General features: G+C 43.6%; 1 protein-coding gene across 1 annotated transcript in view; it reads left to right on the forward strand.

Moving 5' to 3' along the window:
* The window catches only part of LOC133774319 (uncharacterized), a 148,732-nt gene that overhangs the window by 60,578 nt on the left and 65,608 nt on the right, over positions 1 to 22,546 (forward strand). The window contains exons 7-8 of the mRNA XM_062211955.1: positions 17 to 127; positions 17,018 to 17,196. Of these exons, the coding sequence (XP_062067939.1) occupies positions 17 to 127; positions 17,018 to 17,196 (290 nt within the window). The remainder of the gene's footprint in view (positions 1 to 16; positions 128 to 17,017; positions 17,197 to 22,546) is intronic.

The following is a 22,546-nucleotide window of genomic DNA, read 5'->3' on the forward strand; positions in this document are numbered from 1 at the left end:
GTGTCTCTGCCTGCAGACAGCGCCGCCGAGGAAGCTGGACTCCAGATAGGCGACGTGGTGCTGGCGGTCAACGGCACCGAGGTCACCAGCGCTGAGCACGCAGAGGCTGTGCACCTTGCAAGGAAAGGTAGGAGTGTGCCCGGCGCGGAGTCCACAGTTAGGATGGAGGAGCCCAGAACAGCAGTGTGACAAGTGGTAACTGCAGAAGAGGCAGAAGTGCACTTTGCTCTCAGGGTGCCCTGATAATGCCATCTGATCAACGTGGCTCCTTTGTAAGAATCAAATCCCATGTCTTCCTGTGTTGATGATCAGCCACAACAATGAAACTAGACAACAGCAGTAAGCAAAACACACTGCAAGGTGACGTCCAAAGGTTCGCACAAAATGGAACTGAAAATTAACTTTAGGCTGGCGCGCGGCTCACTTGGCTAATCCTCCGCCTTGCGGCGCCGGCACACCGGGTTCTAGTCCCGGTCGGGGCGCCAGATTCTGTCCTGGTTGCCCCTCTTCCAGGCCAGCTCTCTGCTGTGGCCAGGGAGTGCAGTGGAGGATGGCCCAGGTGCTTGGGCCCTGCACTCCATGGGAGACCAGGAGAAGCACCTGGCTCCTGCCTTCGGATCAGTGCGATGGGCTGGCTGCAGCGCGCCTACCGCGGCGGCCATTGGAGTGTGAACCAACGGCAAAAGGAAGACCTTTCTCTCTGTCTCTCTCTCTCACTGTCCACTCTGCCTGTCAAAACAAAAACAAAAACAAAAACTTTATTTATTGATGCAAAAGCATTTGTAAATCCATCACACTTTTTCAGAATGCACATTTTCCAAGAACTGTTTGAAGACCCCTTGTATTTATTACCAAACTATTTCCTTATACTCCTTGCACAAAAATTCTCATTAAAAGAATTCATTTATTAATTCCGTTCCTTCCTCCCTCCCCTCTTTTGTCCCTCCTTTTTTCTTCTTTTTCTTTATTTTCTTTTCTTTACTCTTTCTTTCTTCCTTTCTTCCTTCCTTTCTTCCTTTCTTTCTATCAGCTTTTGGGTTAAGATCCTCAGGGTTTTATTGTTAGAAAAAAAGAGAGAATAAAGACATCACAGGTTAAAAATGGCTATGTATTCTCCTAGGTCCACTTGAGGCTTGGGCTTAACACAATTCTGACAGAGATGGAACCCACAAGAATAACAGTAAAACATGCCCCACACCCTCGTATCCCCTCACATTAAACTCTGTGTAAAGGTTAATACCGTCTTCCTCTCTGTAAAACAACTTACTTCCTTTGGCATCCTGTTATAAATCCTTATCTCCCCGCAGACCTAAAAATATGCAGGCGGTAAACACTGTGTTCCAACCACGGGATCACGGGGTGTGGTAATGTGTCCCTAGCTTCCTGAAGGCAGCACCCCCACTTCAGTGCCTCTGGCGTATATTTCAGACAAGAATATATTAAAAATGTGTGCCTTTGGGATAGGTCACATATGCTAAGCAGTAAGTCTTCCTTGCTAAGCAATATCACTTGCCCTTTCTCATGCAACAACTACTTTAGTGCAGACTAGCACATGCGCACAAAATCTCTTACAAACATCGCGCCTTGATAAATTATTCTGAAAATTTTGAAGGTAGACTTCAGCTTGTATTTTACAGCTCTGTGGGACTTGTGGGTAGATGAACCAGGAATCCAAGGACATTGTCATTCAGAATGTGCAACAACTGTTTGCAAGTCCTACACTAGTGTGAGTGGTTATCTTGTATGCAGTACAAGTTGAGAGTTGAGAGAATAGGACCAGCACGATAATACATTGGGATCCGGGAATCCTATACAGTGAGGGAATTTTCCTCTTGCTTCCAAATTTAGCTGACCTTAGGATCGTTCTCACAAATACTTATTTTCCCGATTTTTGGCGTTAAATAAGACCTGCTTTCTACAACTAGTACTTCTATTATTTTTCCCCCATGAAGCTTAATGTTTTGTTTTCCATGAACAGTCCTATTTGTTTGCTGGTTTGAAGCATCCTTCTAAAGGCTTTCCATGTTTCGTTTCCCTTACTTTGTGTGTTGATAGACCAGAGTTTTCTTATTTCAAATGGAGGAAGATGCCCTCTCCTGTCATGATGTTTGCACCGGTCAACTCTTTCTTTAGGAGCAAATCAGCCTCTGGATGGGTACTTCTTAAAGCTTAGTGTTTTTTTTTATATTTATTTATTTATTTATTTGACAGGTAGAGTTATAGACAGTGAGAGAGACAGACAGAGAGAAAGGTCTTCCTTCTGTTGGTTCACTCCCCATATGGCCACTGCAGCCGGCATTGCGCCGATCTGAAGCCAGGAGCCAGGTGCTTCCTCCTGGTCTCCCATGCAGGTACAGGGGCCCAAACCCTTGAGCCATCCTCCACTGCCTTTCCAGGTCACAGCAGAGAGCTGGACTGGAAGAGGAGCAACCAGGACTAGAACCCGGCATCCATATGGGAGGCCAGCACCAGAGGCGGAGGATTAACCAAGTGAGCCTAGGCGCTGGCCTGCACTTTTTAAAAATATTTATTTATTTATTTGAAAGTCAGAGTTACACAGAGAGAGGAGAGGCAGAGAGAGAGAAAGAGAGAGAGAGAGAGAGGAAGAGAGATCTTCCATGTGCTGGTTCACTCCCCAATTGGCTGCAACAGCTGGAGCTGCACCAATCTGAAGCCAGGAGCCAGGAGCTTCCTCCGGGTCTCCCACATGGGTGCAGGGGCCCAAGGACTTGGGCCATCTTCTGCTGCTTTCCCAGGCCATAGCAGAGAGCTGGATTGGAAGTGGAGCAGCCAGATTTTGAACCATTGCCCATGTGGGATGCCAGCACTTCAGGCCAGGGAGTTAACCCAATGCGCCACAGCACTGGCCCAAAATTTATTGTTCTTGATAATATCACTACCCCTACAATAACAGCTAGTGGAAGCAGAAAACATCTTTAAACCTTGAATGGACGGGTTTCTGATTTCTGAGAAGATGATGAGCTCACATTGACATAGGGAGAAGAATTAAATTCAATACCCCCTCTTGGGCTGCCCCTGGGAGATATTTGGAAGGATAGGTGAAACTCTTGCTATGATCTGGACTCAACCGCTCCCTGTCTGCTGCCTTCACTGAATTCTGCGAAGACGACCTTGACCCTATGTCCTTGTCAGTCCTGCTCAGACCCGACACTGGAAATGACCCAAAAGTAGAAAGGTGGGTTAGATATCTGAGATGTAAAGCAAGGACGGTAAGAGGCTCTGGGAGACAAACTCATTTGGTTCTCCTGTGTGTTTGGAGGGGTGGCAATTCTACACAATGGCACCAGAGAGCTGAGCACCTCACATAGAGAATAGGCTAATAGGCTAAGGGACTGCCTTTCACTGTTTGCTCCTCCGTACGATCCTGGGTAACCAACTACCCACCCATCATCACCAAAAGCCAGAGAAGTGGCAGTGCCTACTAGGAGCAATCATTTGGATAATATCAGGGTGGCCCTTGAGTCCAGCTGGATGAGGGAGCTGATTATTCTTTACTCAGGGGTAATCTCCCGCACAACCCTGGGACTAATTTGTTATAGCACAGCTTTTAATGGAAAAACAGCAGTGCCTATGTCTGAAGAACTGGGAGATTCTCTGAGATCCAGAGTCATCTGGAAGGAAGTGAATGAGACAAACAGACAGTGGTTAAGTCGAGATTGCAGCCCAAGGAACTTACACCCCTGGAGAGGACTCTGCTACCACCCCACCATGCTCACCAGCACTGGCATCTGTGATAAAGTGGACTTTAAACTTTTTCCTGTATGTATTTTCAGCCCAAGTATTTAATAAGTCAAGAGCAACAGGAATTATCTAGAAAAAACAAGATATCTAAGAAAGACAGTTGCAATTAAAGAAACATGATATACAGAACAATCTATGAAGAGCAATAGAAAATAAATGGATACAAGAGAAACATTTAAAAGGAGATTTAGGCCGGTGCCGTTGCTTAACAGGCTAATCCTCCACCTTGCGGCACCGGCACACCGGGTTCTAGTCCCGGTTGGGGCGCCGGATTCTATCCCGGTTGCCCCTCTTCCAGGCCAGCTCTCTGCTATGGCCCGGGAAGGCAGTGGAGGATGGCCCAAGTCTTTGGGCCCTGCACCCCATGGGAGACCAGGAGAAGCACCTGGCTCCTAGCTTCAGATCAGCGCGATGCGCTGGCCGCAGCGGCCATTGGAGGGTGAACCAACGGCAAAAAGGAAGACCTTTCTCTCTGTCTCTCTCTCTCTCTCTCACTATCCACTCTGCCTGTCAAAAAAATAAATAAAAAAAAGAGGAGATTTATAACTATGTGAAAAAAAAATGACAAAGGAAGATGGGATGCTGAACATGAGGCAGAAAAAAAGCAGAAATAAAGAACCAAGTGTCAGGCATAGATTTAAAGAGATAATTGTTGAAATAAAAAATACAGTAGATGAGCTGAATAAAACCAATTGAGAAGCACAAATAATGGCAAAATATTCTGTGTTCATGGATTTGAACACTTAATAGTGCCAAATCTGTATGAGCCAAAGTGAGCTGCTGATTTGATGCAATCTTATCAAAATCACATTAGAAATTTTTAAAGAAACAGAGAAAAAGAGTTCTCAGATTCATGTGGAGCTCAAAAAGAACAGAAAAAACCAAATTGCTCTTGTGAAAGATGAGCAAAGGTGGATACATCACACTTCCTGATTTCAAAATATAATGTAAAATTACAGTACTCAAAACAGTACAATACTAGCATAAAGATAGACAAATAGACCAGTGGGACAGAACAGACTTTCCAGAAATAAATCCCATAGCTGTATGGTCAGTTGATCATCAACAAGGGTGCCAGAAATGCACAATGGAAAAAGAATAATCTCTTCAACTGATGGTATTGAGAAAACTGGACTTTCACAGGCAAAAGAATATAATTGAATCATTATATCACACTACAAAAATCAACTCAAAATGGATTAAAAATTTAAATATACGAGTTGAAACCCTGGAGCTTCTAGAAGAAAACTTAGGGGAAAGTTTGATGATATTGTTTTGGCAGTGGGTTTTTGGATCTTACACCAAAAACACAGACAATGAGAGAGATGGAGAAAGAGGGGCACTGTATCAAGTTAAAAAGCTTCTGATAAGGGGTTAATCACCAAAATATGTAGGAACTCCTACAACTCTATAATAAAAACCAATGAGCCGGCTGGCGCTGTGGCTCAATAGGCTAATCCTCCGCCTGCGGCGCTGGCACCCCGGGTTCTAGTCCCGGTTGGGGCACCGGGTTCTAGTCCCAGTCTTTCCTCTTCTAGTCCAGCTCTCTGCTATGGCCCGGGAGTGCAGTAGAGGATGGCCCAAGTGCTTGGGCCCTGCACCCCATGGGAGACCAGGAGAAGCACCTGGCTCCCGGCTTTGGATCAGCACATCGCGCCGGCCGCAGTGGCCATTGGAGGGTGAACCAACAGAAAAGGAAGACCTTTCTCTCTGTCTCTCTCTCTCACTGTCCACTCTCTGCCTGTCCAAAAAAAAAAAAAAAAAAAACCACCAATGAGCCTTCTGAAAAAATGGCCTAAGGACTTCATTACACATTTCCCCAGAGAAAACACACAAATAGCCAACAGATCTGTGGAAAAATTATCACTGTCACTAGTTATCATGGAAATTCAAAACAAAAATCACATAATATCACCTCACATGTCGAAAAGTTAATAGGTACCTAGCATTCATGTAGATGTGGAGAAACTGGAAATCTTGAATATTGTTAGGGGGAATGCAAACTGTTTCAGCTACTATGGAAAACAGTGTGGTAGGGGGTCAGCACTGTGGCATAGCAGGTAAAGCTGCCGCCTGCAGTGCTGGCATCCCTTATTGGCACCCGTTCGAGTCCTGGATGCTCCATTTCTTTTTTTTTTTTTTTTTAATTTTTTTGACAGGCAGAGTGGACAGTGAGAGAGAGAGACAGAGAGAAAGGTCTTCCTTTTGCCGTTGGTTCACCCTCCAATGGCCGCCGCGGTAGCGCGCAGCGGCCGGCGCACCGCGCTGTTCCGATGGCAGGAGCCAGTTGCTTATCCTGGTCTCCCATGGGGTGCAGGGCCCAAGCACTTGGGCCATCCTCCACTGCACTCCCTGGCCACAGCAGAGAGCTGGCCTGGAAGAGGGGCAACCGGGACAGGATCGGTGCCCTGACCGGGACTAGAACCCGGTGTGCCGGCGCCGCAAGGCGGAGGATTAGCCTGTTGAGCCACGGCGCCGGCTGGATGCTCCATTTCTGATCCAGCTCTCTGTTAATGAGCCTCGGAAAACAGCAGGAGGTGGTTCAAGTCCTTGGGCCCCTGCACCCATGTGGGAGACCAGGAAGAAGTTCGTGGATCTTGGCTTCAGTTAGGCCAGCTCCAGCAGTTACAGCCATTTGGGGAGTGAACCAGAGGATAGAAGACTCCCCCCGCCCCACTCTGTAACTCTGCCTTTCAAATAAATGTATAAATATTTTTAATAAAAGTGGAGGGCCCTTAAAAATTATAATTAGAAATTAAGTTATTTAAATTAATTCAACAAGTAATTATTAAATTAATTGAAATTAAATGCTATGATCCAATAACCTCATTTCTGGGTATTTATCCAAAAGAATTAAACCAGGATTCCAATGTGATAGTAGCACTCCCAAATTCATTGCAGAGCTACATATAATCATTATGTGGAAAAACTCCAAATGTCCACTGAAAAATGAGTAAAGAAAACATGGTATATACATACACTGAAATATTATTCAACCTTACAAAAGGAAATTCCATAATATATGACAACATGGATGAATCTTGAAGACAATACAAAAAGTGAAATAAGCCAGTCACAGGACAAATACTGCCTGCTTTCCCTTATGTGAGGCATTCCGGATAGTCAAGATCACAGAAGCCAAAAATAGAATGCTCGCTGCTAAGGGCTGGTGGAGGGGAGGTGGGGGCTTGTTAATAAAAGGTATAAAATTTCAATTATACAGAGGCTAGGCTCCAGCCATCTGCATACAACACTGTCCCTATAGTCAGGAATAGCATATTGTACATGTTGTACACTTAATTTGTGATCAGGGTAGCTATCATGTTTAATGTCCTTAATATTTTGAAATATGATTTTAAAAAGAAATTCTAAATACAAAATTTGAAAAATGAATTAGTAAATTTGAACTTGGGTAAAAGATTTAGAGACAATTAAGAAAGGGAGGAGGGAGAGTATCATTATGTTCTTAAAACTGGGTATATGAAGTATGTGAAATTTTCTCCTTTTGTATAAATTAAAAATTAAATAAACTCTATAACCCACAGAACTTACATAATCTTCTCTGAGTACAAAGGAGTATTCACAGAAGTAGACGATACATCAGGGCATGAATGGAGCTTTAATAAATTCCAAAGACTCAACATCATACAGATTATGGTCTCCATCTAAAATGAAATTAAATTAAATAAAAGAATAAATAGATTTAAGAAATATATAGCTAACCTAAAAAATGCTTCTGAGTAATTGCTATGCTATTTGAGGAATTGAGTGGCAATAGAAATGCAACTTGTTAAATTTGTTCAACATAACTAAATAGTGTGAAGGGTGAATTTGTATTTTAAATACATTTATCAAAAGCAAGAAAAACTTAAATTGTGAGTAAAGTTATAACTCGATAAATTAGAAAAGCAGCAGAGTAAACACAAGGAAACAAAAGGAAATGCTGAAGAAAGCTCAGGGTAGAAATGATTGAAATAGAAAAAAAAATAGTAATGAGATTAGTACCTGATTCTTTCAAAAGACCTACAATACAGATAGATAAACTCCTGGGAGCAGTGATAAACAATAAAAGAGAAAAGGTGTAAATAATCAAAATAGAGAATTAAAAAATACATTGGAAATAATAAAATACTGCTTTGAACAACTACTGAAGAAGTTTGGAAAGTAAATGAGATTAGTTTTTAGAAGCATATAGAGGCTGGCACTGTGGCTCAATAGGCTAATCCTCTGCCTGCGGCGTAGGCACACTGGGTTCTAGCCAGTCAGGGCGTCGGATTCTGTCCCGGTTGCCCCTCTTCCAGGCCAGCTCTCTGCTGTGGCCCGGGAGTGCAGTGGAGGATGGCCCAAGTCCTTGGGCCCTGCACCCCATGGGAGACCAGGAGAAGCACCTGGCTCCTGGCTTCGGATCAGTGCGATGCACAGGCCGCAGCACGCCAGCCGCGGCGGCCATTGGAGGGTGAACCAATGGCAAAAGGAAGATCTTTCTCTCTATCTCTCTCTCTCTCACTGTCCACTCTGCCTGTCCAAAAAAAAAAAAAGCATATAGAATGCATAGAGTAGTGAGTAGTGCAAGGACAAATTGAAAATGTGTAGACTCTAATAGCTATTGATAAAAAAAGAAACACCACCTCATTCTCTCCTACTTCCATTCTCACCCCATCCCCCACATAAAACCCAGGATACCAGGCATTTTTAAAGATGAGAACATCCAATTCCAAAGAACAAATAATTCCAATTTAATAGAATTTTTACAGAAAATAATGAATGGTCCTCAGTTCACTTTTTGAGGCTACTAATGCCTGATTCCAGAAGAGAATAAGTAGAACATGAAAAATAAGATGTCAATTTCACTTATGAACTGAGAAATACACAAATGTTCACAAAAATAGTGAATTAAACTGTTTATTACAAACGTACATAATATAAAGTTTATTAAAATTACACATACTAATCATAGTTAATTAAGAAAGACTTATTTATTTATTTGAAAGGCCGAGTTACAGAATGAGAGAATCTTCCATTTGCTGATTCACTCCCCAGATACCTACAGCAGCTAGCACTGGGCGGATCTGAAGCTAGCCAGGAGCTTCTTCAGGGTCTCCTACATGGGTGCAAAGGCTCAAGGACTTGGGTCAAGATACATCTTCTTATGGATGGTTTATCATAAGAAAAGATTTCAAAGTAACTTATCACATTAATTATCTAATTAAAAATCAAACTACCTCAATCTTTAGAAAAAAAGTTTAATGAAGTTCAGTACGTGTAAATATTTTTGAATCCCCTAAAAAGTATTGATAGTATTTTCCTCTCATAACCTGATACAGACTGTCTACCAAAAACCTCCTCATGGAAAGAGAAATGTAATTGAACAAGAAGAAAAACATTTTTTAAAGATTTATTTACTTATTTAAAAGGCAAAGTTACAGAGAGTCAGAGGCAGAGAAAGAGAGAGAAAGAAAGATATCTTTCATCCGCTGGTCTACTCCCCAGATGGCTGCAACCGTGCCATGAGCTTCTTCAGGGTCTCCCACATGGGTGCAGGGGCCCAAACACTTGGGCCATCCTCCACTGCTTTTCTAGGCACATTAGCAGGGAGCTGGATGGGACGTGGAGCAGCCAGGACTTGAACTGGTGCCCATATGGGATGCTGGCACTGCAGCAGTGGCTTTATGTGCTAAGCCTCAGTATTGGCCCCATAAGAACAAAAATATCTGATGAAGAACTCTTTTTTTTTAAAGATTTTATTAATTTATTTGAGAGGTAGAGTTATAGACGGTGAGAGAGAGAGACAGAAAGTCTTCCTTCCGTTGGCTCACTCCCCAAATGGCCGCTATGGCTGGCGCTGTGCCAATCCGATCTGAAGCCAAGAGCCTGGTGCTTCCTCCTGGTCTCCCATGCAGGTGCAGGGCCCAAGCACTTGGGCCATCCTCCACTGCACTCCCGGGCTACAGCAGAGAGCTGGACTGGAAGAGGAGCAACCGGGACAGAAACCTTATAGGACTTTTTTTAGTAGATTGTCACACTTACCTTGAAATTTTTGTAAAAGAGAAAGTGTCAACAAATAGCCATGTTGTTTGTGAATAGAGCAAACAAAGGCAAAGGGGCTTTTCATAGCAGATCATAAGGTATACTACAAAACCATGATGATGAATTAACAGTAGTGTTGTCACAGGAACATACAGCAGTCCAATAGAGTAGATTTACTAGGAAGTTCAAAAACAGATATTCCAAAAATGTACCAAAACTTGAATATGACAAAAGTAGCACGACAGAAAAGTGGGCAAAATATTTTTAGTACATGTATTAGTATAGAGAAATAAGTTGGAGTCATTCCTTCATATTTATGCCTCAGATTTTATACTGTATACAAATTATATTTTAATTGTATTAAACATCTCATTTTTTTATTTTTTAAAGATTTATTTATTTGAAAGGCAGAATTACAGAGAGGCAGAGGCAGAGAGAGAGAGAACGAGAAAGAGAGAGAGAGGTCTTCCATCCACTGGTTCACTCCCCAAATGGCCACAACAGCCGGAGCTGAGCCAATCTGAAGCCAGGAGCCAGGAGTCTTCTTCTGGGTCTCCCACGTAAGTACAGGCGCCCAAGGACTTGGACCATCTTCCACTGCTTTCCCAGGCCACAGCAGAGAGCTGGATCAGAAGTGTAACAGCTGGGACTTGAACCAGCACCCATATGGGATGCCGGCACTGCAGGTGACAGCTTTACCTGCTATGCCAGAGCACTGGCCCCAAGAGCTCAATTTTAAAGTTAGAAACATAATGTCAATAAGAAAAATTGTAGGAAAATAACTCTGTTGGTAATCAGAGAAGTGAAAATTAATAAGATGATTCTTCTTTTAAGATCTGCCAGATTGAAAAAAAAAAATAGGAAGTCAGATAATAGCTAGCCATCTTTGACAAGGACAAAAGGCTATAAGGTAATGAGAATCTTCATGCAAGCTTGTTAGGATACAGATGTTTTAAACAGCGATCTAGCAGCACCTTGTGAAGTACCCATAAATCTTATTTATGCCCTAGCAAACCAAAGAAGCCACTGCAGAGACATACAACACAGGGACATTATCTGTTCTGTGCTGTTGGAGAGAACTGGGGCAATCTGGTGGCAATCACTAGAGGAACTGATGGGTAAACCACACCAGGTCCTTACTCTGAACCTCCACGCTGCATGGCCAAGCCATAGCCTGGATACTTATGTATTTAGCCAGTACCATGCGTAGATTTTTTAAATATGGTTTTGAATTGGAAAGAAAGGAAGGGAATGGAAGAGAGGAAGAAGGGATGGATAGATACAGAATGAGATAGGAAGAGAGAGAGATTAGCATAATGCCATGTGTATACAATTTAAAAATACACTAAATAGTACACCACATTCCTATATAAAAAAAAAATGTGTGTCTATTGTGAGGAACAGAACGTGTACAGAGAAAACAATAAAAAAACAAAACAAAAGGGGGCTTTGCATTTCAACAACAGTCATGTGCCCAGACCTGAGTGTGATGATGAACTCGCTCTCTGCACCTCAGTCCAACAGCGATAAATGAGCTTCTCCTGAATGCGGAATCCCCTGCACACAATTTCTGCTCCATCTGTGCTTTAAACTTATAGGCATTAATGGTCACAGCCAAACAGGACAAAGCAGGACTTCTAAGAAACAGTGGGTCTGTGAGGAGAATACATGTGACTATGAAAACTAAAGAGAGAAAGAGAAAGGGAAGAAGTAATGGGAATAGCTTATTTTTTGTGCTGATTTAGTCACACATTGCATTTTGGTAGCAGTCCTGTAACTTGATCAGAATATTTTCTGAAATATCTAGAATTTGAAACAAACTTTGGGGGATTTTCTTTGGAAAAGGAGTTACCAACTTGTCTGAAACAAAGTAACAAGATACGACTAACGAGAGCCTTACTAAATTCTGTATTATATATAGATGTCTTAGAATGCATATTTACAAAGAATTATATTAAGAGTTTGTTTAAAAATCTAAAGATTTCCACTTGCCTCTTATTTCTGTTTTCACGAACTTTCTAAAAGTCTGAGATCTTTTTGATCACTCTATGTCTGCTCAGAATCATTGCTGTGCATTTTAAACTTTGGGAAAATCCTGTTATACTGTTGGTCACTTCTTTACTGCCTTAGATTTATTATCATCAAATCGCTTTTCACAGAATATTGAATTCTAAATCTAGCTGTACATCAGAGTCACTCAGAAATTCTTTCAGATTCAGAATGGTAACTTTAAAGCGTCCTTCCTCAGAGCCAGCCCCTAAGCGGGCACAGCTCAGCATCCTCAAGGCATGGCCAATGGGTCGCAGCCACAGGATTAGAAGTCTCCCAGGCAACTGTCTTTGTAACCGCACTAGACCAGCATCAGAAATGGGACTCATGAATACTACAAAGTCTAATTTCACAATTAGACTTGCTAGCCAATAACAATATGCACATTTGGACAAGTTACCTTTATTTTGCTGATGGGAAAACCAGAGCAGGATTTTTTTTTTTTTTTTTTTTTTTTTTTTTTTTTTTCAGAAAGCAGCCAGGGTCACGTGGGGAACCACAACTTCTCCGTGTGAATCTGTATTGCAATCAGCTCTCTCCCTTACTCTCTGGTTTGGGAGGTTACAGGACTGGTTGTTTCCAGGCTCCAATAGAAGAATCAGCAACAGAGAACAGGCAACAGAGAGAAGTGCCATCCACCTGGGGGGACTTTGCCTCCCATTAGGGCTTGTTCACTGCAATAAGTGTAGACTTCAGGAAAATCAGACACAGATGTGCCTCTGGGGCCGGGTCCTCGCTGCTGAGCACAGTGAAGCCCTCGGGGATAGCAAGCGTCTGGCACATTTCTCATCTGCGCCTGTGAGGGTGGTGGAGTTGTCTGGCGGCAGAGGTGCGACGGTGACACAGTTTAAGATTGGTGGCATAATAAGAAGACCGTGATCCAAGGAGAAAAGTGTGAATTAGAAAAAGAAATTATTTTTCTCTTTCCTGTAGCTGTAAATAACTCGCCCACAACTACTCACTCCTGAAACTCTAAAGCAACTTGCTAGGCAGAGAGTTTGTGAGATAATCTCACTTTTATTTGTAAGAATCTCTGCACCAGAGAACGGAAAAACTAGGGAGGTGGGCTTCAAACTCATTCCTTTCATGAAACTCTTGACTCTTTGACCCTGGGCGATGGGCAATCCTCTCCCCACCTGCTTCCCACCCACAGCCCAAAAAGGAAGCTCAAGTTAGGGGAGGTCCAAGAGAGGAAGGCGATGGTGATGTTTTTCCTCTCTCCAGGGTAGACAGATACTTAGAGAAAGAAGTACGTTGCAGGGAGGGAAAACAAAATAATTTTGCTGCTGAGAAATATTGGAGCTGCAAATGAAAGCAGATCGAGGAAACAGATCGTAGTTGAGAAAAGGAAGAAATACAGAGCTTGGTGGCAGACTGCTGGGGAAAGTCTCAGAAACTGAGAGATGGCTGGGGACTTAGAACTCACACTGTGTGGTCCCTCATCACCAGGAGCTTATTGCAAACACAGACCTCCTGTATGAGGGGACACAATTCAGTCAACCCACCTGGCGATTTGCATTGCCATTTAGCGTGGGAAAGGCATTGAACTAGCACACAGCCGTATTTTAGGCTCCCAGTAAATTCATAAATAAATAATATCTGAGCCGGGAGGTTTTAAATGCTTGTATTTGACAATTTCATACCTTTAACACATACACACCCACACACACACATACACACACACATTGCAGTGACTACATATAACCTCATTTGAAGATAACATTAAAAGTCTAAAATCTCTACAGTAAAAACATTCAGGGGCCGGTGCCATGGCTCACTTGGTAAATCCTCTGCCTGCAGCACCAGCATCCTATATGGGCGCTGGGTTCTCATCCTGGTTGCCCCTCTTCCAGTCCAGCTCTCTGCTGTGGCCCGGGAAGGCAGTGGAGAATGGCCCAAATGCTTGGGCCCCTGCACCAGCATGGGAGACCAGGAGGAAGCACCTGGCTCCTGACTTCGGATCAGTGCAGCTCCCACTGTAGCGGTCATTTGGGGAGTGAACCAACGGAAGGAAGACCTTTCTCTCTCTCTCTCTCTCTCTCTCTCTCTCTCTCTCTATCTATCTCTCTCTCACTGTCTATAACTCTACCTGTTAAATAAAAAATAATTCAAAATTCGTCCTTCTAGTTTTTTGTTTTTCTTTCTAGAAAAATATACAGAACATTATCCTTACCTGTAGAACTACTCTGTAGTAAAACTCCACAACTTCTTACTTCCATCACTTAGTATTTGAGGAGATATGTTTACTCTGATTAACAATTTTATTTATTTGAGCTATAGAATTACAGAGCGAGGCAGAGACAGAGAGAGAAAGAAATCTTCCATCCCCAGGTTTACTCCCCAGATGGCCTCAACAGCTGGAGCTGAGCTGATCTGAAATTAGGAGCCAGGAGCTTCTCCCAGGTCTCCCACATAGGTGCAGGGACCCAAGCACATGGGTCAGCTTCCACTGCTTTCCCAGGATGCAACAGAGAGCTGGATCAAAAGACGAGCAGCCGGTACACGAACTGGTGCCCATTTGGGATTTTGGCGCCGCAGGCAAAGGCCACAGCACCAACCCCTGTTTACTCTGATTAGATGTTGCACTGTGTATATTTGTATTGGAAGCTCACAGGGTATCCCATAATATGTACAATTTGCATGTGTCAGTTAAAAATGTTAATTGCAAAGAATGAACTCAAATTTCCTCATAATCACACACTAAGTCTAAAGTCTCCAGACAAGCTCCTGTGTGGATGTCAAGCCCCTGATCAATCTTGGTAAAGTCTAAACCCACCATGGCCCAACAGCTGTTTGTAACTCAGGAAGTCCCCATGCCACGGGAACCTGTCTTAACTCTGAATGTGAAAAACTCTCCTGGAATATGAAGACACCCTGCTGCAGCAGGGCCATCTGTCACCCTGCTCCAGAGAGAAGTTGTTGGTGCACTAAGTTGTGTTCATGGCCAGGCTGAGACACAAGCTTAGCCTGATCAGTATCAGGGAAACCTATATGCAATCTGCGTAAGCAAGAGGCAAGTGACCCCAGGGGCAGTCCATGGCAGCACAGCACAAATACATTGGCAGATGTGTCAACCATGCATATGAGTCCAGCAGTGCAGTACTTTGGGGACTGAAGTCCAAAGACAAACACGTGTGCGTTGCCGGTCAATCTGGAGCATTTCTTCTAATTTTTCAGGATGTGTTTTTGACAGGAGCTTAAGGGCAGTTCAATAAATTAAAATGTATTTACATGACAATGAAGAAGTATCTTGACACATACTGAGTTATTTAATTAGCAAGGTGATTTGCGTGCTGTTGAAGTTAAGACTGTGTCAGCCTTTCTGGGACAAATCTTTATTTTCAGGGCCATGTGGCTCTGCCAGGAGTGATCCCCGGGGTTGGAGCTTGTCATTTATAGACGAGGAGTCTCCTCTCTGACCCCCGTTTCTGTAGACAGCTCTAAACAGATCGGTAATCTCAATGTCAGACATGATGAAGTCAGCTCTGCCAAGGCCAAATGCCCCTCTTCAGGGAGGTGGCCTCCTTCTCAGCGGAATTGTAAATGAAGTCATACCCCATTTGCAGTCTTCAAAGCGTGTCAGGGCTGCTGTCTGTCTGAATGACAGTTGGAGACTCCTTGAGGCATCAAGAGGTAAGCATACGATCAAAATCTGTGTCGTTGCTGGCCGCATCAAATCACAGTGGGCGAACAGTGACCTCCTGGCCAAAGGGATGGGCACCATCTCCCGCAGGCCATGCCCTGCACCAGCCCTGTGGGAAACACTGTGCCACTAAAGTGCAGATGCCAAAGAAAGCATCCCAGAAACAAGGGGACCAGATGCTACACTGTCAGGGTTAAACCCTTAGCACCAAGTTGCATAGAAAAGAAAGAGGAAAAGGAAACATGTGTGCGTCAGTCCTTCAACAACTTCCGTCTACTACTAAGTTAATGGGTTTGTAGTCCATTTCTAATGCATTTGTTTATTTACTTATTTATTTATTTGAAAGGCAGAGAGACAGAGCCAGGGCAGAGGGAGCACTCCCATGCACTGGTGCACTCCCCAAATGCCTACCATCCGAGGCTGCTGCAGACCGAAGTCAAGAGTCTGGAACTCAGTTTGTGTCTCCCATGTGGGTTGCAGGAAGCAAAATATTTGAGCCATCATTTGCTGCACCTTGGAATGCAAACTAGCAGAAAGCTGGGTCAGAAACAGAACTCAGACTTGAATGCAGGGACTCCAGTGTGGGATCCACAGTAACATCTGCACTGCTGCACTGAATGTACTCACACTGACACTGACTGTGGTCCATGGCAATATTGGCAACTGACATAAGTGGTGCCTCAGATCCTCCTTTTGGCTAACTCAGGTCAAGGAGGTTGATTGTCTCAAACAAAATTGAGGAATAAAAGCCAATCATTGGAGCTGGCGCTGTGGCATAGCAGGTAAAGCCACCACCTGCAGTGCCAGCATCCCATACGGGTGCTGGTTCAAGTCCTGGCTGCTTCTCTTCTGATCCACCTCTTTGCTGTGGCCTGGGAAAGCAGTAGAAGATGGCCCAAGTCCTTGGGCCCCTGCACCCACGTGGGAGACCTGGAAGAAGTTCCAGACTCCTGGAAGAAGTTCCAGACTCCTGGCTTTAGATTGGTGCAGTTCCAGCTGTTGTGGACATTTGGGGGAGTGAACCAAAGGATGGAAGACTCTCTCTCTTGCTCTCGCTCTTGCTCTCGCTCTCATTCTCTCTGCCTCTAATTCTGCCATAAAACAAAACAAACAAACATAACAAAGCCAAGCATCACCCCACCCTTCTTTTGAGGAAGTGAAGACATGGTTCACTAACAATAAGCCACGAAAGTGATGGACTCGGGAGTTCAGGATCAGAATCAAAATGCCTGTGTGGTTGGGTGCAAAGAGTTTTGCCCAGGAATCGAGAAATCTATCATTCAGGAAATCCGTCATTCAGCCCCTTATGATCGATCAGTTCCCAGAGGAGTCACTTTTCGTCTCCACTTGTCGTTTTCCTTGTAGACATGAGAATTTGAATTACTGAGGAACTCTGATTGGATACAATTGTAGGATTCTATTTCATTCCATTCTAAAAACTGTACCTTTTCCCTCATCCATTCCCTCCAAACCATCATAGTCCTTCCAGCTGACTGTTAAGATTGGCAGTCACTCACTCCATGTCCATGCCTCCAGGTCCAGACATCCTGACTCTGGTGGTGGGCTCTGACATCAGCCGCTGTCCCAACACCCCCTGGCCCACCTGCCGCGGCTACCTGCACAAGAGGACCCACTCGGGCTTCGTGAAGGGCTGGAGGAAGAGGTGGTTTGTGCTGAAGCACGACGGCTGCCTCCGCTATTACAAGCGCAAGAAGGTAAGCAGAGATTTGGGGAGGGCGGTCCCATGAGCTGTTCAGTGCTGAGTGCTGTCCTGGGGTCCGTGCTCTAGGACTCGGGCAACCGTGTCCTCTTCGACTTCTCAGCAACGTGTCCTTCTTCAGAAGCTCAGCAAATTGTCATTCATTTTCTCTGTTGCTGCATAAATCAAGGCTGGCGTGAGTTTTTATCTCCATCATCTCTATTTTTACATCCTCTGTGAAAACACCCTCTTCAAAGCCAAGGAAAAAGAGCCAGATGGTGAGGCCAATGCTGTGGCGCAGCGGGTAAAGCCGCCACCTGCAGTGCCGGCATCCCATTTGGCCGCTGGTTCGAGACCCGGCTGCTCCACTTCCCATCCAGCTCTCTGCTATGGCCTGGGAAGGCAGTAGAAGATGGCCCAAGTCCTTGGGCCCCTGCACCCATGTGGGAGACCCGGAAGAAGCTGTTGGCTCCTGGCTTTGGATAAGCGCAGCTCTGGCCATTGCAGCCATCTGGGGAGTGAACCAACAGATAGAAGACCTCTCTCTCTCTCTCTCTCTCTCACTCTCTCTCTCTCTCTGCCTTTCCTTCTCTCTCTGTAACTCTGACTTTCAAATAGATAAATAAATCTTAAAAAAAAAAAAAAAGAACCAGACTGAATACCTGGTGCCCTAGAGAACTCAAACAGGGTCCAGGGCAAAAGTCAGCTCCCTGGGCTGCAGAGCATGGTCCCTGCTTCCCAGGTGCCAGGCCTTGGTTGCCATCTGGATTCTGAAACAGAGCACCGGAGAAGTGACCTGGAACACCTGGTTTATTTCCAGATCATATCAGAGCAGGGAGGTTTTTTTGCTTTTTTTTTTTTTTTTTTTAAGATGCATTTATATATTGAAGGTCAGAGAGAGAGAGAGAGATCTTCATCTGCTGGTTCACTCCCTCGATGGCCACAATGATCAGGGTAGTTCTTCCATGTAGGTAACAAGGACCTAAACACTTGGGCCATTCTCCACTGCTTTTCCCAGGCCATTACCAAGGAGCTAGATGGAAAGTGGAGCAGCCAGGACCTGAACTGGCAGCCATGTAGGATGCTGACATTGCAGGTGGAGGCTTTCCTGACTATGCCACAATGCCAGCCCCAGAGCAGGATTTTTAACTACAAGTGAGTGGACGCTCCTGTGGGATATTCTCCAACTAGCAGACCGAATCCCTCCCAGGTGTTTCTCATCCAGCTGGGACGGGCCTAGGGTCATTCGTTTGGGGACAGTTCTTAGCTTAATTTGAAGCTGTATATAAACATATGCATGGACTCATATATATACACACTTACATACACAAGGTAGCTTCAAAAAGGCACCAAAAGGTAATGCAAGTTTTCCATGTCTCTGAAACCCTTCCTCCTACTCCACCCCCAACACAAAGTTACTGCAAAAGAATGTGGAAAATGGAATTAAACAATACTCATTTTTGCACAAAATAATATAATCTAATCATACAAGGGTCTTCAAAAAGTTCATTAAAAAACACATGTGTTATGAAAAACTGTGCATGGATTTCAAAAAAAATTTACCCCAACATAAACTTATCTTTAAATTCCATTTTCCGTGGACTTATTGAAGTATCATATATATAATGTTGATTTGTGTATACATGTGTACCAACAACATTGATTCCTTTCTGGAAGGAACACATGATAAAGAACTGGATACCTTAAAAGCCAGTGAGACATAATTTTGCATATTGAACTATTGTGAAGACTCTGTAGTCTTAGATTATGAATCATTCATTTGTGACCTAGACCGTGAGGTGCTTTTTCATGGCTATGTGAGCTGTACAGCTGCATTGAAAAACTCTGTCTCCCTCCAGTGCAAGAAAATAGGATTCTCCCTAATCAGGAAGAGAAGCGCTGGTCGGCCCTTGTTCTCAATATTCTGAGTTAAAATGGAACAGACCAGAAGTTTCCATGCTGCATATGCTTCCCAAGCCCCCAAGGAGTTTCCTAAGTGCACATGCAAACCCTTGCTTCCCCCAACCTCCTGAATCTCCAGGAGTGGGGTCTTGGGAATTGCATTTACTTTTAAGTTTTCAGGGTAATTCTGATTTGTATCTTGGGTGAGTACCACAGCAAAGTTTATTCCCACTGGTGTCAAAAGACAGAAACAAAACCAGGCAATGTAAGTTTGCCAATTATTCTTTCTTGGAATGGAGTTGGTTTTATTCTAAGATTATGTCTTACCTACCATGTAGCACTAATTTTTACTTCTTTTTGTAAAAGAGTGATAATAGCAGATGCTAACTTTTCATACCCTTCCTCATCAAAAATCAATTTAAAAAAAAACTACTTGATGTCAAGCACCCGGTGTTTTAAGATTCCTAGCCCTTGAAATTCAGAATGATTAGGTCAGGGTTTGCCAGGTGGCAGTAATGAGGCTGGTGCTGCCTGCAGATGTTATGTTTGGCTTGCAACATGTTTTTATAAAATTTTTTAATTAAATGCACTCAGGTGAAGCATGTGCTGTCCAAGTTGCCATAATCCCTACTACTCCTCATTTCCTTGCACTGAGCCCAGTCATTTGAATTACGTACCAGGCCCTGTAGGGATTTGAGTGTATGAATCCTGGGGAGGAATTTATGTGAAAAATTAGAACTGTGGTGGTTATAGTAGTTGGAATTAAACTAGATTTTTTTTTAACTGCTTCTAGCCTTCTTTGGAAAGGAAATGTGGGACTTGTGACTTGGATGCAGCTAAGTGGCGGTGACCATCTTTGCTACAATGAATTTTAAGGTGGAGATGGTAGAATATAAGAACACAAGTTTATTTTGTTTACAAAAAGCCCAAGTCAGATCCCTTGTGGTGATTCAGATTCCAGAATACATTATGTCTGATCTTTAGAATAGATAGCAATGACAGAAAAGTTAATGGGGCATAAGAAGAACATAACAGAATAAATTAGCAGAAAATGAACTCAGCCATACAGCATTCATTCATGCAACAAATACTTATTGACTACTTTTTATGAGGCAAGCATTATGCTAAGCACTGGGAAGGCAACCAAACAGACAGGGTGCCTGCCCTGTTTGTGCTTATAGTTGCATAGAAGAGAGTGATATTAAGAAACAGATTCACAAATAATTGTGCAATTGTGATTAGTACTGTAAGTAGAATTACAGGGAGAGAGAAGAGAATTGCAGCAACCAGGATCTAATCAAGAAATAGAATCACATTGTGCTTTAAATGGGAAAAGTCCAACCTAAAGAGTTATCAAGCTATGATAAAAGAATCACTATAGGATGTAAGAAAATGCCATGATGCCAAGAGAGAGAGCATACTCAAGGAAGGACAAACTTGGAAGGCGGTCCCCCCTCCATGACTGGGGGTTCAGATGTCACTGAGAGATGAAGTTGCATCTCCAGGATGGCAGAGCAGTACCCTGACTTTCCAGGCCAGACTTGCAGGCACAGGGCAACTAGGGACTCAGATGAGATGATGAACCTCAGCTGGTGGCTGATGGGAATGAGGATGCACATGTGGCAGGTGTCTGGCGCGTGGCCTCTCCCTGTTGGAAAGGCTTGGTGGTGGCTTGGACAGGACTGCAAGAGACAAACCTACCAGAAGAGGGGATGAGTGAGCTGAGAGAATCAGGGCTCCAGGATAGGTAGGAGACCAGGAGCATAGGAAAGCCACATGGAAAAGGTCACAGGAAGGTGATCAGCAGGCCACGCCAGTGCTGCAGAGTCTCAGAAGACAGTGTGTTCTGGGTGCATAGCCAGTACAAAGCACCCTCTGGTGTCTACACACACCTCACCCACCCCTTCTCACCCACCCTGCAGTGTTGGGAAAGAGCCCCCTGCAATGTTCCTCTAGCGCCCTCTATTGAGAAGTGTTGGCACCAAGCTCACTGCAAAAGAATTCGGCGCATGACTGCAGAGCATAGATGGAGCTGAGAGACAAGTAAAATGATCAGCCTAGAATAAATCAGGAAAAGGCAGACTACACAATGAATTCCTTTGGGAGGATATAACATTTTAGCTGAGACCTAGAAGGTAGCTGTACAGAAAGTTGGGATGAGCGTTCTCTAGGCAGAAGAAACAACAGTGTGAAGTCCCTAAGCTGGCATGTTTGAGGAACCAGAAAAAGTCCAATGTGGCAAAAGCTGGAGCCTAAAGGAGGAGAGCAGAGAAGAAGGAGATGGCTAAAGAGGTGGGCAGTGCAAGGCCCTGAGTCAGGCAACACTAGAGTGTTCTAATTACAAAAGGAAGCTCCTGAAAGGTTTTAGGCAAGGGAATACTCAAAAGAACCTACCTGTTATAAGTTGGAAGGGTATAAGGGTGGAATGGAAATACCAGTTAGAAAGCTAGTGCCAGAGTCCAAACAAGAGCTGATTGTAGTCTTGACCTATGTGAGAGTCATAAACCAAGTAGACAGGTGAGAATAATAAACCAAGTATAGTTAAGGACTGGAGTCAATAGGATAGGGTGATGGCTTGAGTGTGGTAGGGTGTCTTAGTCTGTTAACATCTGCTGTAACAAAATGCCCTCACTTGGGTGGCTTCTACACAACAGAAATGCATCCTTCACAGTTGTGGAGGCTGAAAGGTCCAAGATCAAGGCACCAGCAAGACCAGTGTCTAGTGCAGGGCCACTTCCTGCTTCATAGCAGCCTTGTTTTCATTGTGCCCTCACATGGTGGAAGGGACAAGAGAGTCTCTGAAGTTTCTTTTTACCAGAACCCTAATCCCATTCATGAGAACTTTGCCCTCATGACTTCATCACCAAAGGCTCACCAAAGACCCTCACATCCGGGATTAAGGTTTCAACATAGAAATTTCCTGGGGACACAAACATGCAGTCTACATAATTAAAGAAAAGTAGTTAGGGTTGCCTCCAAAGTCTCCAGCAAAAGTAAGTGGTTAGATAAAGTATCATTTACCAAACCAAGATCAGGTTACAAGGGGTTACAGTGAGGTAAGAGCAGTAGTTTGGTTTGAACTACTGTGGTAGACAACGTAATTGACTTGCACCATGGAAGCAACTAGATACTTAAGGGCTGAAGCTAAGAAAAACAAAAATGATAAATATCTGTAGATATATGATGGCACTTCAATAACTTCATGGAAAAATATAATTAAGAGTTTATTTTCATGCAAAAAATTTGAAATCCTGTATGGTTTTTCATTCTATACATTTTCATCAACTTTTGAAGACCTCTGGTGTCTATGATTATTGTATTTGCTATATAAAATTATTTCATATAGTATATATGTCACAGTAGGGCGTATGAAAAGCATATTAAGTTTAAAGCTACAGAAATTGACAAGATAGCTGAAGGAATAGATCATAAAGTGAGAAGAAAAGAGAGCCCTAAACTGGAAC

Source organism: Lepus europaeus, chromosome 15 (assembly GCF_033115175.1).
Source record: "Lepus europaeus isolate LE1 chromosome 15, mLepTim1.pri, whole genome shotgun sequence".
Classification (NCBI taxonomy): Eukaryota; Metazoa; Chordata; class Mammalia; order Lagomorpha; family Leporidae; genus Lepus; species Lepus europaeus.